Source organism: Stegostoma tigrinum, chromosome 17 (assembly GCF_030684315.1).
Source record: "Stegostoma tigrinum isolate sSteTig4 chromosome 17, sSteTig4.hap1, whole genome shotgun sequence".
In the NCBI taxonomy this organism is placed as follows: Eukaryota; Metazoa; Chordata; class Chondrichthyes; order Orectolobiformes; family Stegostomatidae; genus Stegostoma; species Stegostoma tigrinum.
Genome location: NC_081370.1, coordinates 2,023,477 through 2,036,787, shown reverse-complemented (window position 1 = coordinate 2,036,787; position 13,311 = coordinate 2,023,477). Strand labels below are relative to the sequence as shown.

General features: G+C 38.7%; 1 protein-coding gene across 5 annotated transcripts in view; it reads left to right on the top strand.

The window, feature by feature from the left end:
• The window catches only part of LOC125459423 (activating molecule in BECN1-regulated autophagy protein 1-like), a 331,981-nt gene that overhangs the window by 130,262 nt on the left and 188,408 nt on the right, over window positions 1-13,311 (top strand). For all 5 annotated transcript variants that reach the window (XM_048545862.2, XM_048545859.2, XM_048545863.2 and 2 more), the window contains one exon: window positions 6,606-6,706. In XM_048545862.2, the coding sequence (XP_048401819.1) occupies window positions 6,606-6,706 (101 nt within the window). The remainder of the gene's footprint in view (window positions 1-6,605; window positions 6,707-13,311) is intronic.

Genomic DNA, 13,311 nt, shown 5'->3' with positions numbered 1-13,311 from the left:
GGTGTGCCACAAGCATCAGTGCTGGGTCCACTGCTTTTGTCACTTACGTAAATGACTTGGAGGTGAACACAGGAGGTTATGGTTAGTAAGTTTGCAGATGACACCAAAATTGGAGGTGTAGTGGACAGCGAAGGAGGTTACCTCAGTGTAAAATGGGACCTTGATCAGTTGGGCCAATGGGTGAAGGAGTGACAGATGGAGTTTAACTTAAATAAATGTGATGTGCTGCATTTTGGAAAAGCAAATCAAGGTAGGACTTATACACTTAATGGTAAGGTCCTAGGGAATGTTGCTGAACAAAGAGACCTTGGAGTGCAGGTTCATAGTTCTTTGAAAGTGGAGTTGCAGTAGACAGGACAGTGAAGAAGGCATTTGGTATGCTTGCCTTTATTGATCAGAGCATTGAGTGAGGTGTTGGGAGGTCACCTTGCAGCTGTACAGGACTTTGGTTCAGCCACTTTTGGTGTATTGTGTGCAATTTTGCTTTCCCTGCTATAGGAAGGATGTTGTGAAATTTGAAAGGGTTCAGAAAAGATTTACAAGAATGTTGCCAGAGTTGGAGGTTTGAGCTGTAGGGAGAGGCTGAATAGGCTGGGACTATTTTCCCTGGAGCAGTGGAGGCTGAGGGGGTAACCTTGCCGAGGTTGATAAAATCATGAGGGACATGGATAGGATGAATAGCCAAAGTCTTTTCCCCTGGGGTGGGGAGTTCAAAACTACAAAGTATAGGTTTTAGTTAAGAGGGAGAAATTTAAAAGTGACATAAGGGGCAACTTTTTTTACATAGAAGGTAATATATGTGTGGAATGAGCTACCGAAGAAGCAATGGAGGCTGGTACAAGTACAACATTTTAAAAGGCTTCTGGATGGGTATATGAATAGGAAGGGTTTGGAGGGATATGGGTCAAATGCTGGCAAATAGGACTAGATTTATTTAGAGTATCTAGTGAATATGAACAAGATTAGATTAGATTCCCTCCAGTGTGCAAACAGGCTCTTCGGCCCAACAAGTCCACATCACCCTTTGGAGTATCCCACCCAGACCCATCCCCCATAACCCACACACCCCTGAACACTATGGGCAGCTTAGCATGACTGATCCACCTAGCTTGCACATCTTTGGACTGTGGGAGGAAACTGGAGCACCCGGAGGAAACCCGCGCAAACACGGAGAGAATGTGCAAACTCCACAGAGACAGTTACCTGAGGCTGGAATCGAACCTAGGTCCCCGGCGCTGTGAGGCTGCAGTGCTAACCACTAAGCCACCGTGCCGCCCTTAGTGGCGCTGAAGTGTCTGTTTCCATGCTGTACCTCTCTCCGACTTTATAACAGTCACCTATCAGCTGTCTGAGGTCAGAGTTAATCTTCACTTTAAGACTTGAGGGTACAGCTCTGCTGGAACAAGAAATTTTTGAGAGCACGGTGGGTTCTGATATTGTGTGTGTTTCTTCAACGCAAATTGGTTTTAATGTGATTGAAGAATTATAGAACGCTATTTGTAGAATGTGATGCTTCCTTACCTGTATTGGCTATAGCGTAATTCCGTCCTCATCACTTTAAATGTCACGAGTATTGTGCGATTTTCTTATAATGCAATGTTGCACGAGAATGGAGCTAACACATTCTCTCGGAACCTGCTGTGCACACTCTCTTTAAAAGAAAAAGGGAAGCTACAGCTGAATCAATTTAACAATAGAAGTCTCTTTTTATGATGCTGGAAGGATCGTCCTAGCTACATCCTATGAAAACACACTTGGAATAAAATACAGCAGAATGAAAAAAAAATGCATAGATAAAAAAGCCCTTAATATTGAAAAGGCCTAACCTGTGTTTAGATTGGTTGATTTTGCTAGATTGTTTTCAGAAACTATAGGAGTATTTTTTAAAAGGATATGTTCTGTCATATCTGTCTTTGAAGTGTATACCTGCTAGGGACACAAGCCTGCGACTTCTGCATCAGCTATTTTTAAAGATACAGCGCAATGAAGAGAGTAGCCAGCAGAAGCTTTAAACTGTGACACAGATACTTTTTCTTCCAATCAAGAAAGGCCCAAATAACTACAATGAGGATTGAAAACAAACATCTGAACATGGGCCAGCATTCCAGTAACATTCTGTTGGAAGTTTCATTATTCAAGGAAAGAATGAATCTTCAATTTATTGACCAACAGATCATAGACAAAAAGAGATATTGCCAAAATTCTTATTGCTTTGGGAAACATATGATTGCAAAGAATTAAATCCTCCAGAATTTGATGATGGCCGCATAGGTTCCGACAATTTCCAAGTCTTAAAAGGCAAGGCCAGAGTCCTCTTCAAAACCCAGGCTTGAGTTTATGTCCTACAGCCAACAGCTAGGTGAAATATCAACCGATTTGTAAATGTTGATGTCAGATACAGAATATGAGGCTGCTAAAGCTAACTTAGCTAGAAGTCTGATGGAACTGGTTATTGCCCCTTAAACCCTTACATCCTTATAAAAAGGACTTCTGGTCAAGACTGCATTGTTGATTCAATGTGAGAAGGAGAATGCACACTTGAAGCAATTAAAGCAAGATAGCAGCATCAGCAGGTGTTTGATCCAGTAGTCATCAACAGTATCAGCAAAACCATCCAAATCTTGCACAAGATGCAGATTGTCTCATCCACCCAAATATTGCCCTGTATTTCACGACACATGCAAACTATTTTCTACAAGGGGACTTTGAACTCTAATATATAAGCAGTCCATTTGCTCTAAGAAACTCAAAAGTTCTTTACAGCAGCATGTGAAGTAGAACCAACGAAGGAGCAATGTCAAAGATGTTTCCAAGCTCTCATCCCAGAGACACAGAGATGTCAGCAAAATCTTGGGGGTTGACTGCAGTGTTACAGCGTATGTATTCAAATCAGATAGTACATATGCAGCATGGTGGCTCAGTGATTAGCACTGCTGCCTCACAGCGCCAGGGTTCTGGATTCGATTCCAACCTTGGACAACTATCTGTGTGGAGTTTGCATGTTCTGTCCATGTCTGGGTGCTGCAGTTTCCTCCCAGAGGGGATATACAGGGATTCTATGATTCTATGTGACCAACTTGATACACCAAATGGATACGGTCAGAAAGCTGAAGCTTTTATTTCCATCCATGTAATGTACCCCAAGCTAAATGAGCAACATACACTGCCTGCCAAAATTCAAAACTTTATCCTCCAGCAAATGTATGCTTCCACATTATGATCCCTGTGAACTTACCATGATGGAAGTTGATGCATCCCAGAAAAGCCTCAGTGCACATCAGTTACAGGATGACAGTCATATTTTGCTTGCTTCCAAAGCCTGTCTGACTGCTCAGGCAAGCTGCTGCAGTGTTGAAAGGGAAAGTCTCACTTGAATCTTTAGAATACAAAAATTCTGTACACAGCAGGTCCATGCCTGCACTGCTTAATTCTAAGGATCTAAGGTAATGATTTAAAATACTTTAAAAATGAGGTTGTCCCATGACTACTCCCAATGTTCTTCGCTGACTTGCAAATCCAGCAAAGGAGAAAGATGTCCTCAAGATGTGAAAGTGGCTATTGTCAAATCAGTATTTGAAGCTAGTCTCCAGATCGATCTTGTTTACTTTGGTCATAGACAAGCAGATCTAACAAGCAATGTCTGATGATATCTAGCTGTAATAGCTCAAAGAGAGCACCGTGTGTGCATGTCTTGAACATCATAAACAGGTCACGAAACAAGTGTGTTCTTTGTCGTCATTCAAAGATGAACTAATGTGTTGTGTGAATGTAATTTTCAGTGGTTAAACTACTGATTATTCCACAAGCACTATGTCAAGATACACTTGACCACATATACCTAAGTCACACGAATGCAGAAAAACAGACAAGGTCAGAACATGAAGGCACCAATTAGCTCTGCATCAATAATGACATTGATCAGCTGATCAGGTTTTGAAATATATCAAGTTCATAAGAACATAAGGATTAGGAGGAGCAATTTAGCCCCTTGAGCCTGTTCCACCATTTAATATGATCATGACTGATCTCAGCTGGGCCTCAGTCCATTTTCCTGCCTGCTCAAGTAATTGAGAGAGCCCCTCATTCAACAGAAATTCCTTCCGAGTCATGGTGGAAGACCACAGCTGATATTTTCCATGTACAAGGATGTGATTGCATCATCAAATTTCCTTTTATCTGTCAAATCAGTTAGACCAGAAATGCAACATGAGCTGCAGTATTCAATATGGTTGACAATCTGAATAGATTGTGTCCTTCAGATGTGCACAACACATGAGTACACTCTTCCTTGAAAGCCGTACAGTCAGTGGAGAATTCAACATATGAACTTATTTCTCAGTGGTTTTGCAGAATGCATTGTTTGTACCGTGAAATCCATGACTGTTAAATGTAAAGCTACTTGCTATGATCATAGGAATAGCCCTTTTGAATCTACAAGCTGCTCCTCAAGGCAATGGTTATTCACAAACAAGTCTCATATTTGGAAGAAAGAGCCACACAATTGGTTAATCAGAGACTCTAACCACCCAGTACATAGTGCAAGTTGGAAAGAAGGAGTAAATGGTACAGGAGTATGATCAGCAAGCATCCAGGTAGCTTCCAAACTCAACCAAAAGAAACATTAAGATCGTTGTATAAATGCATGGGTTAGTGGAAAAATACTTCAAACCCTTCAGTAAAACAGATGACACCTCCAGGTTGAATGTGATCAACCATCTGTTGTACAAGATGATGACTCTGAAATTGTCATTTTAGACAGCAGCCATATATCCTTAATGCGTGATGAGCATCTGTCTGTAACAACAAACTGCAGAGTGAAGCAGTACAACTGAGTCCTAATAATTATATAAGGAGTCGATCCCATCATGTTGTAAGGCAAAACGTTAGCTTGACATTCAAGAATGATGCACTAATGTGCATTCTTGTAATGTATTTATCAGAGCAGGTTTCTTATCCTTCTCAAGGGGAAAAGAATGGATGTTGTATGATTGCACAAATTTCACTATACCTTTAAGACAACTAGATGGCTTCACAACATAGTTGTAGTATAAAAGATCAGTCTTCATTCATTCAGTGACCAGGCATACAGCCAACCTGCTAACTATTCAACTATGTTGAGAATTTAAATGTAATCTAAATAAGCATCTTATACAGACTATGGATGTATATATGTGTAGTTGGTTTTTACTAAACTGTCAAATATCTAACTTGATATGAACTCAACTGGATGTGGTGTGTGTTACATATATAAAAATCACAAACATATCAAGACCAATTATTAAACCCACCATTGTAAGTGTAGTACCTGTTGAAAAATACTTCTCCTATTTGTTTTTAAGTTAATGGAGTTACAGTTCTGCAGTTGGCGGTGATTATCCTGCAACTTGAATGATGGAGACTGCGTGTTGGATGTTCCAAGCGAATAATCTCCTGTCAAAACATTTTTTACTCCAATTTTCTGTGCTCCCCTTGACACAGATGTGATTTTGCTTGATCCCTCTGCTCCCTCCCTATCTATTAAAATTACACCGCTTAAATATCTACTTCAAAATGTCTTTTGCTTTGGAAGAGTTGCTGGGGAGCAGATGTACTAAGAGGGAAGAAATCACATCAATGCATATATTCCCTTAATTTTTTTCTTTACAAGAGGCATTTGTAAAAACTTTATTCATGGGCTGAGGGTGTCACTGGTTGTCCCAGCATATATTGTCCGTCCCTATTTGCCCACAGGGCATTTAAGAGCCACCCACATTGCTGTGTGTTTGGAGCCACATGTTGGCCAGACCAAGTGAGGGTGCCAGTTTCCTTCCCTAAAGGATATTAGTGAATTAGATGGATTTTTCCAACAATTCGCAATGGATTCACGATCATCATAACACCCTTAATTCCAGATATTTATTGAATTCAAATTCCACCATCAGTCATGGTGGGATTTGAGCCCAGCTCCTGCAACACCTGGGTATCTGGATTAACAGTCCAGAAATTGCACTGTTAGGTCATTGCCTTCCCCGCATGGTGATGTGATGATGGACTGACAAGTTATACTAGAGAATAGCAGGAGTTTGGTTTGCATCCTCAATTTCTTTGCATTTTGAAGATCAGAAACTAGGAAAGGAGAGCGTTCCAAGCTGAAGTAAAATGAAAGGTGCAGTTTAAACACTTTTTCCACATGATCAACTTGTAAAGTAGCTGTTCGGTTCTTGGATGAATTTAGAGAGTTAATGTAGAAATGTAATTCACAAAGATGCTCATAAGCTGTCAGCAAAATGTATCCTGCAGCTTTATTGCCTGTATTGCTATATTGAAGTGTTCTGCTTTATGCAACTGCTACATTACATTTCGTTCTTTTTTTTTGCATCATCATAGAGCACCTGAAAGTAAATGTTGGATATTCCAGATCTAAACTTTCACTTCCCTCAGTCACCGTGAAGATGCCGTTTGAAACTTGCTTAAGTTTGTGATTTAGAAGACAAGCATCTATCAAATAAGGCACATCACAAAATTCAGTTTTTGCACAGTACAAATTTGTTTTCATGTCAATTCTCAATTACTGCTTACAATGAAAGGAATGTTTTGTATTTGATTGAGCATTTTACTTTCTGCAGGCGATTTCTACTGCCCGAATATCTTCCTTATGCAGGCATCTTCCATGAACGAGGACAGCCTGGATTAGCCACTCATTCCTCTGTCAATAGAGCCTTGGCAGGTAAACATTATCTGTGTCTATTTGGACCATGTTAACAAACAAGTCAAGAAACATTTCCACCTATTTCAGAGAAAGAAATGTCACCTTTGTGTTGTGTAGTAGTGGGTAGCTAGTAACTCCATGGTTTCAAGTTGTAAATATTTTTTCTCATTGTGCAATATGACTAAAAGAACAGCTTTATGTACTTTTTGACAGATCTAACACAATTCTGTTCCTTGCATTTTTCTCAACCCTCTGGTTTTCACTTTTCCCTGACCGTGATGGTTGTTTTCAGGCCACTGCTAGTGCTAGCCTTGAGTCAATGAGCACCATCCAATCCTGTTGTTGGTTTACTGACTCCCCAGGATACCGTTGCTTTGGTGGAGCTAATTCTTTCATATCACTCCATTAGGACAGTGACTTAAACTGTTCAAGATACCTCGAGCAAATGTTAGCATCCCAGAATTCAAACACTTTAGATTCATTGCTGCAATTATACAAAGATTTTTGATTTAGTGTTTTCCATGTATTTTGTAGCATCATTTTCTTTTCTATGTTGAATAAAAGTTATAAACTATAGTTGAGTTTGTTCACTAGTCAACATCATGTCTGTCCATTCGTGAAGTTTAGTTTATTGTCAGTTTTGCAAATGAGTCTTCTTGGTTTCAGTGTGTCATCTCTGGACTCAATATTATGACTGAACCTTTTGAATGCCACTGTTAATCATTGGATCCTTTGTAACAATGCCCTTGGATGGTTTAATTTTGGCTCAAATTAGATTCACCAATCTACGTGGTCTTTTTCTAAATGCTTCATTTGCTGTCAGGCAGTGATTTAGTTATATGCATGCTAAAAATGATGATACAAATTCTGCCTTTACTTGGTGCTTGAGTTAAGGTGCATTTTTTTTTTTTACTGAGTAACTGGAGTGATTTGTTTATTGCTGCTGAAATTACCAAAATTGCATATCTCTATTTAAGACAGCAGGAATATTTCAAACCCAACAAAATAATTTAATTTAAAAAATAATAGAAATCAAGTTGGCTTTTGTTTTGCAAATTGTATATTGTTAAGTCACTAGAGAAGTCATATAAAAGAGGGAAAAAAAAGTAGCATCACAACATGGACAAATGTGTAATGACACCATCCTGATATAAGTTATACCTGTCACAAGTTATGCCTGTCATTTGCTTTAATACTATTATCATAAAAGGAGCTATTTGGTAGAAATGCTCAATGGCTATTCATTTAGCAAACAATTTCTAGAAAGAACAATATCTCAATGTCCATTGTTTTGGTAAAATTAATTTTATCACTTTTTATTTAATATCTCATGATTACTTAATCGGCGGCACGGTGGCTCAGTGGTTAGCACTGCAGCCTCACAGCGCCAGGGACCCGGGTTCGATTCCAGCCTCGGGTAACTGTCTGTGTGGAGTTTGCACATTCTCCCCGTGTCTGTGTGGGATTCCTCCGGGTGCTCCAGTTTCTTCCCACAGTCCAAAGATGTGCAGGCTAGGTGGATCGGCTATGCTAAATTGCCCGTAGTGTTCAGAGGTGTGTGGGTTATAGGGGCATGGGCCTGGGTGGGATGCTTCAAGGGGCAGTGAGGACTTGCTGGGTCAAAGGGCCTGTTTCCACACAGTAGGGAATCTAATCTAATCTGGTGTAATTATTACCAAGATGTCACCTTAATTGTCCAGATAGCTGTTGAAAATTATTTCTATTGTAAACTTTAGGATTGAGTCACTTTTCTGATGCAATATAATTGAACATAACATTGTTTTCCTCACTCAATTTTTAAAACATCCTTTTATCTCAGCTCAATTGAAAAGGCAGTGTTTCTCTTCTAGATCCCCGGGAAGCAAGTTTGCAAATTCAGACCGTGTCATAGATGTCACTAAACTGTTAAGATGATGGCAGCACACGCAGTTAGAACTAGATTTTGTGTCTGACTGTGGCTTTACTTTGGATGGTTAGGTTTGATGGCTATGAACACTTTGCATAAAAGAAATTAATAATAAGAGCACAATTAATGAACTTCAAGTAGTGTTGTCTTTGTCTAGTTACATTGCACACAGAGAGGTCAGAATGTTCCTCACAGTGTTATTCCCTCTCTATTGCTTATTAAAATTTAATTGTGCTTTTGAAGCATATTTTGAAAAATACTTTCAGTAAAATTTCTGGCTTTATATTCAAAATATAAGTGAAGTTTGTGTGTGTGTGTGTGTGTGTATATATTATATGTACCTTGCAATAAATCTTACTTTTCTCCTTTTACCATTAGAAGGCATTACTAATATCTGTGTGCTCATTATTCCACTTCAAAAACCTTCACCATGTTTGTATCTTGTGGCAGCTTAAAAAAATTCTTTCGATGATTTATTTGGCTTCAGGTAGTGAGGGAATACTTTGCCTGAGCATCTGTAGCAGGCCACAGGTAAATCAGCCTGGTACTTTTTTCGTTAGTTCATGTGTTGTCTATTTCTAACTGCCCAGAGAGCATTTGAGAGTCAGCCACATTTGCAGTGGGACTGAAATCACATGCAGGCTAGACCAGGTAAGGATGGCAGAGTTCCTTCCGTAAAGGATGTGAGCCAAACAGATGAATTTTTACACCAATCTAAATTAGATTTTTTTAAAAATTAAACTCACATTTCACTATCTGTCATGGTGGGATTCAAACTCAGAATTTTAGCCTGGGGTCCTAGATAATGTATCCAGTGACATTGCCCCCGTGCTGCCACCTCCTTCTCTTGCTTCTGATTATGACCCAGTCATTACTGGTGGAATTTTCTTTGTGTAAATATTACATAAGCGTATAGTTATAATATCTTTCCACAGCCAAATGAACCAGCTAATCCCCACTTACGATGAATGTCCATTTGGGCAAAGTACCAAAGAGTTGCTGGTCTGTGGGAAACCATAAACTAGAGAGAGAATTGTTTTTATATTCATTCATGGGATGTGGGTGTTTCCAACTAGACCAGCAATTAACTGTTATCCATACTGCTGTGGGTCTGGAGTCACATTTGGTCAGACGAGGAAAAAAACACCAGATTTCCTTGTCTGAAGGATGTTAATGAATCTGCATTTTTTTACAACAATCGACAGTGATTACATGGTCACCATTGGGCTAGTGTTTTTTTTTCCCCAGACTTTTACTGAAATAAAATTTTACCATCTGCCATGGTGTGATTTGATTGCATGTCCCAGAACATTAACCTTGGGTACTGGATCACCAGTCGAATGATGTCATCACTTTGCCACCTCCATCTCATGTCGGCATCACAAGTGTTAAAAGAGAGATGTTTGTAATGTTTTGAGGGCTCTTGGAAACAAGAAACGTTGCTGAACAAACAAACAGAAGTAATATGCATATATCAAATAATAAAGCATGAATCAGTTTTAAGTGCAATCATTCAATTGCTAATAATTTGAAAATTATTCTTGGATTAAGATGCTGAACCTGAGACTGTTAATACGTCAGTTACTGGCAAAAGTATATGATGCAAAATCATTAAAATGAAACCTATTCAAAAATATGTCGAGTTCCATTGTTAAAGAACAACTAAATAAACTTTGCAGTGGTATTACTAATGGTTTGATGAAATTTTCCTCTTTCTGGGTGGTGAGTAGAATTTGTATATTTCCCTTTACCTGTGGGCAGCTTTCATGCTTATATTAAGCTGGCATTCAAATTATTCTCTGTTGGCACCCAGTCTGCCTGTAAATGTTTCCACTTGCCTTGAATCCACTCACTCTAGCTTTCAACCTGTTAGTTTAAGTAAAGAATGCCACCTTGCAGAAATTAATTTTTAGTTTGCAGGAATAAGTCAAACATGTAAAAAGCCAGCATCTAAGTGGGGAGATGGAGAATGCAAGAATGATGACAGGAACGTGGTGATGAGAGATCTTGAAAATGTTCATTTGAAATAGCTGTCATGCGGTGGTATCTTGAATAACACAACATAGTACAGTGAACAGCAAATTAAAGGTATTGTTTCAGCAAGTGAAATTCATTGTGTAGATTGAGAAATCTTTCACTTGGACTGACAGCTGTAGAGAATGAAGTCTGCCGAGTGATCTCATTCTTAAGAAAGGAAACTTATCTTCTCATCAAGACATCTGTGTGTACACAAGATCTTAATTGTATTAAGTACGACTCTGTTGTGAAAATGGTTTGGAGTGAAATTTTTACAGCTTTAAGTTTGACCTGCTTGATGATCCAAAAATCAAGTTGCACATATTATAGAATGAAAGGAAACTGATGAGGTTTTCTTACCATCTGTTTGCTTAATTTTCAGCAGCTTACCCAAAGCAAATTAACCAACTATAAGAAAACCAAATCAATGAGCGTGTCGCCACCATACGTATAACCATCTGTACTTGGATGAAAAATAATTGGATGGACAATCTGTTTCAAATGGCAGATGAAGTAGTCTTTTTCTTCATACAGACCACTGTTTTATCTTAGGAATGTGGGGCAACATGGGAATTGGGTGTGACAGGACAGGCTCAGTAGATGCTGACGGCTGCCCGGGTTTTGTATGGCTTATTAATTTTACTCAACCAAGTATAGGCCGAAGGTGAAAATTGTTATTTTTGTTTAATACAGCATTTATTTTGGATTCAGTGTTATTGACTATTCCTGTCAGTGAACGTATGGTTTGCCGCACTGCACATTTTGTCTTTTCTTGTTTGATACATAACAAAATATGTATAAGCTTAAGATTGAAGGAGAGCTCAATATATTGCAGTTATTAAGATTTGCTTAGCTTTGGAAACTGGGGAAAACACTGGCTAAATAAGCAAGGATAAGATTTATAGTAGTTGCACACTTCTCTAAATTTCGTTACATGTGGGCGAAACAACAAGTTGCTGTAGTTTTTTAAAAAAATATACACTCTGTAGCTTGTGTCTGTGAGGTTCAGTTTTAAATTGCACAACAATGTTAGCTGACTCATGCAGAATCTCTGGCCTTCTATTTATGATTGCAAAGAGTGGCTCCTGATCAGATAATCCCGGATTCATCTCCTCTTCCTCCTATAAATCTATATTGGAAAGGAGGAATTAAAAATAAACTTCAAAACACAATTTCAACTATGTGAATCCTATCTGATTTCTTTTTTTCCTCATTCAAAAGCATTGTTGGCACCAAAAGTTCTCATAGCAAGGCCTTTCTTGACTGTGTGTTCTGATTGCATTCCAATAAAATTGGAAAATATTCTGAATATTAACTAACTTCAAACTGACTAAGGACAGAGCAGCCCCCCTGACTGACTAAATTTAGGAGTACTCCTCTTAGACTTTGAGACATGTGTGCCTCTGTTCAGCACAGTAACTGCATTCACACAATGGCATTATTTATCACTGATAAAATGCTTCATTTTTGCTACGGCAGAAATAACTCTTGCTATGACCAAAAATTAACGTTTTTTGTTTCTTTTCAATACAACAGCCACACCATTTCATTTAGGGAATGTGCCCAAGCATATCCATTCTAACTATCTGTCATTCATATGCACTGAGTGGGCTGAATGATAGAATTAGCACCCCCAACAATCTTTTCACAATTAGTATCATTGCTGTTATGTAAATGAATGCGGTTGTGCTAAAAGTCCATAAGAGTCCTAACAGGTATTATGCGATTCTACATAATTGATAATATTGCAAAATTGTAAGCATCCACCTGTTGCCACATTCAGTAAAATGGTCCAGATGAAAGCACAGCATGATTTTTGTTCAAAAACCTTTTTGCAAATTATATGTTTTAAAGCTTCCAAATGAATGTGTTGGTGGGTGCGTAGGCAGATGGTGTCAGCAGGCAAATGATAGATGTCTGCTTAAGTTCACTATAAGGGAAACCTGTATTTGAAACACATTAATTATTGCAGCTCAGTCCAGAATGTCTGTTACTGTTGTTGTACCTGAAGCCCAACTGCTGTACTGAGACATTTTAAATGTGTAGTCTTTTTGAGAGTAATTGTGATAACCAGTTGAATCTGTTGTTTTCTTTTGTTTCCTTGAAAAAAAAATTGTAAGATAGATTTCAAATATTGTTATTTCCTTTAGCATGGAAATTCTGATTTTTTTTTGGGAGAATGAAATATATTTGGATGAGAATAGCCATGCATGCGGTATTTGTGAAAATGTTGTCGGGACTGGTGTGCATGTCATTGTTTGCTGACAAAAAAATAAAATCATGGCTGAGTGTGTGCAGCATAACTTACTGCATTTCTCCCATCCTTCTTACTAGTACTGCAACAACCATGATGATGTGCCAGCAGAAGTTTGCAGCAGCTAGACTTGACTGAGAGCAATGCTGAAGCAAGGGAAGAATTAGATAACAAGGACATAGAGGGAAGAAAAGAAAGCAGTGAGCGGCAGAAGTGATGGGGGAAATGGGTAACGATGAAGAGGAGAAATTCATCTACGAAAACTGTACTAATACCTGGTTTGCTAGCGCAGTGGAAGGAAGAAGAATGTCAGTGTGAATTTGGGAGGAAGTTTCCAGTTTGAACCAGTTTGAGGGAGAAGATATTACTAGACTGTATTAAACAGAATATTAGAGTGCCTGAATGAACAGGGATGATGGGAGGAAGAGCTATGGAATTGGACTGTAT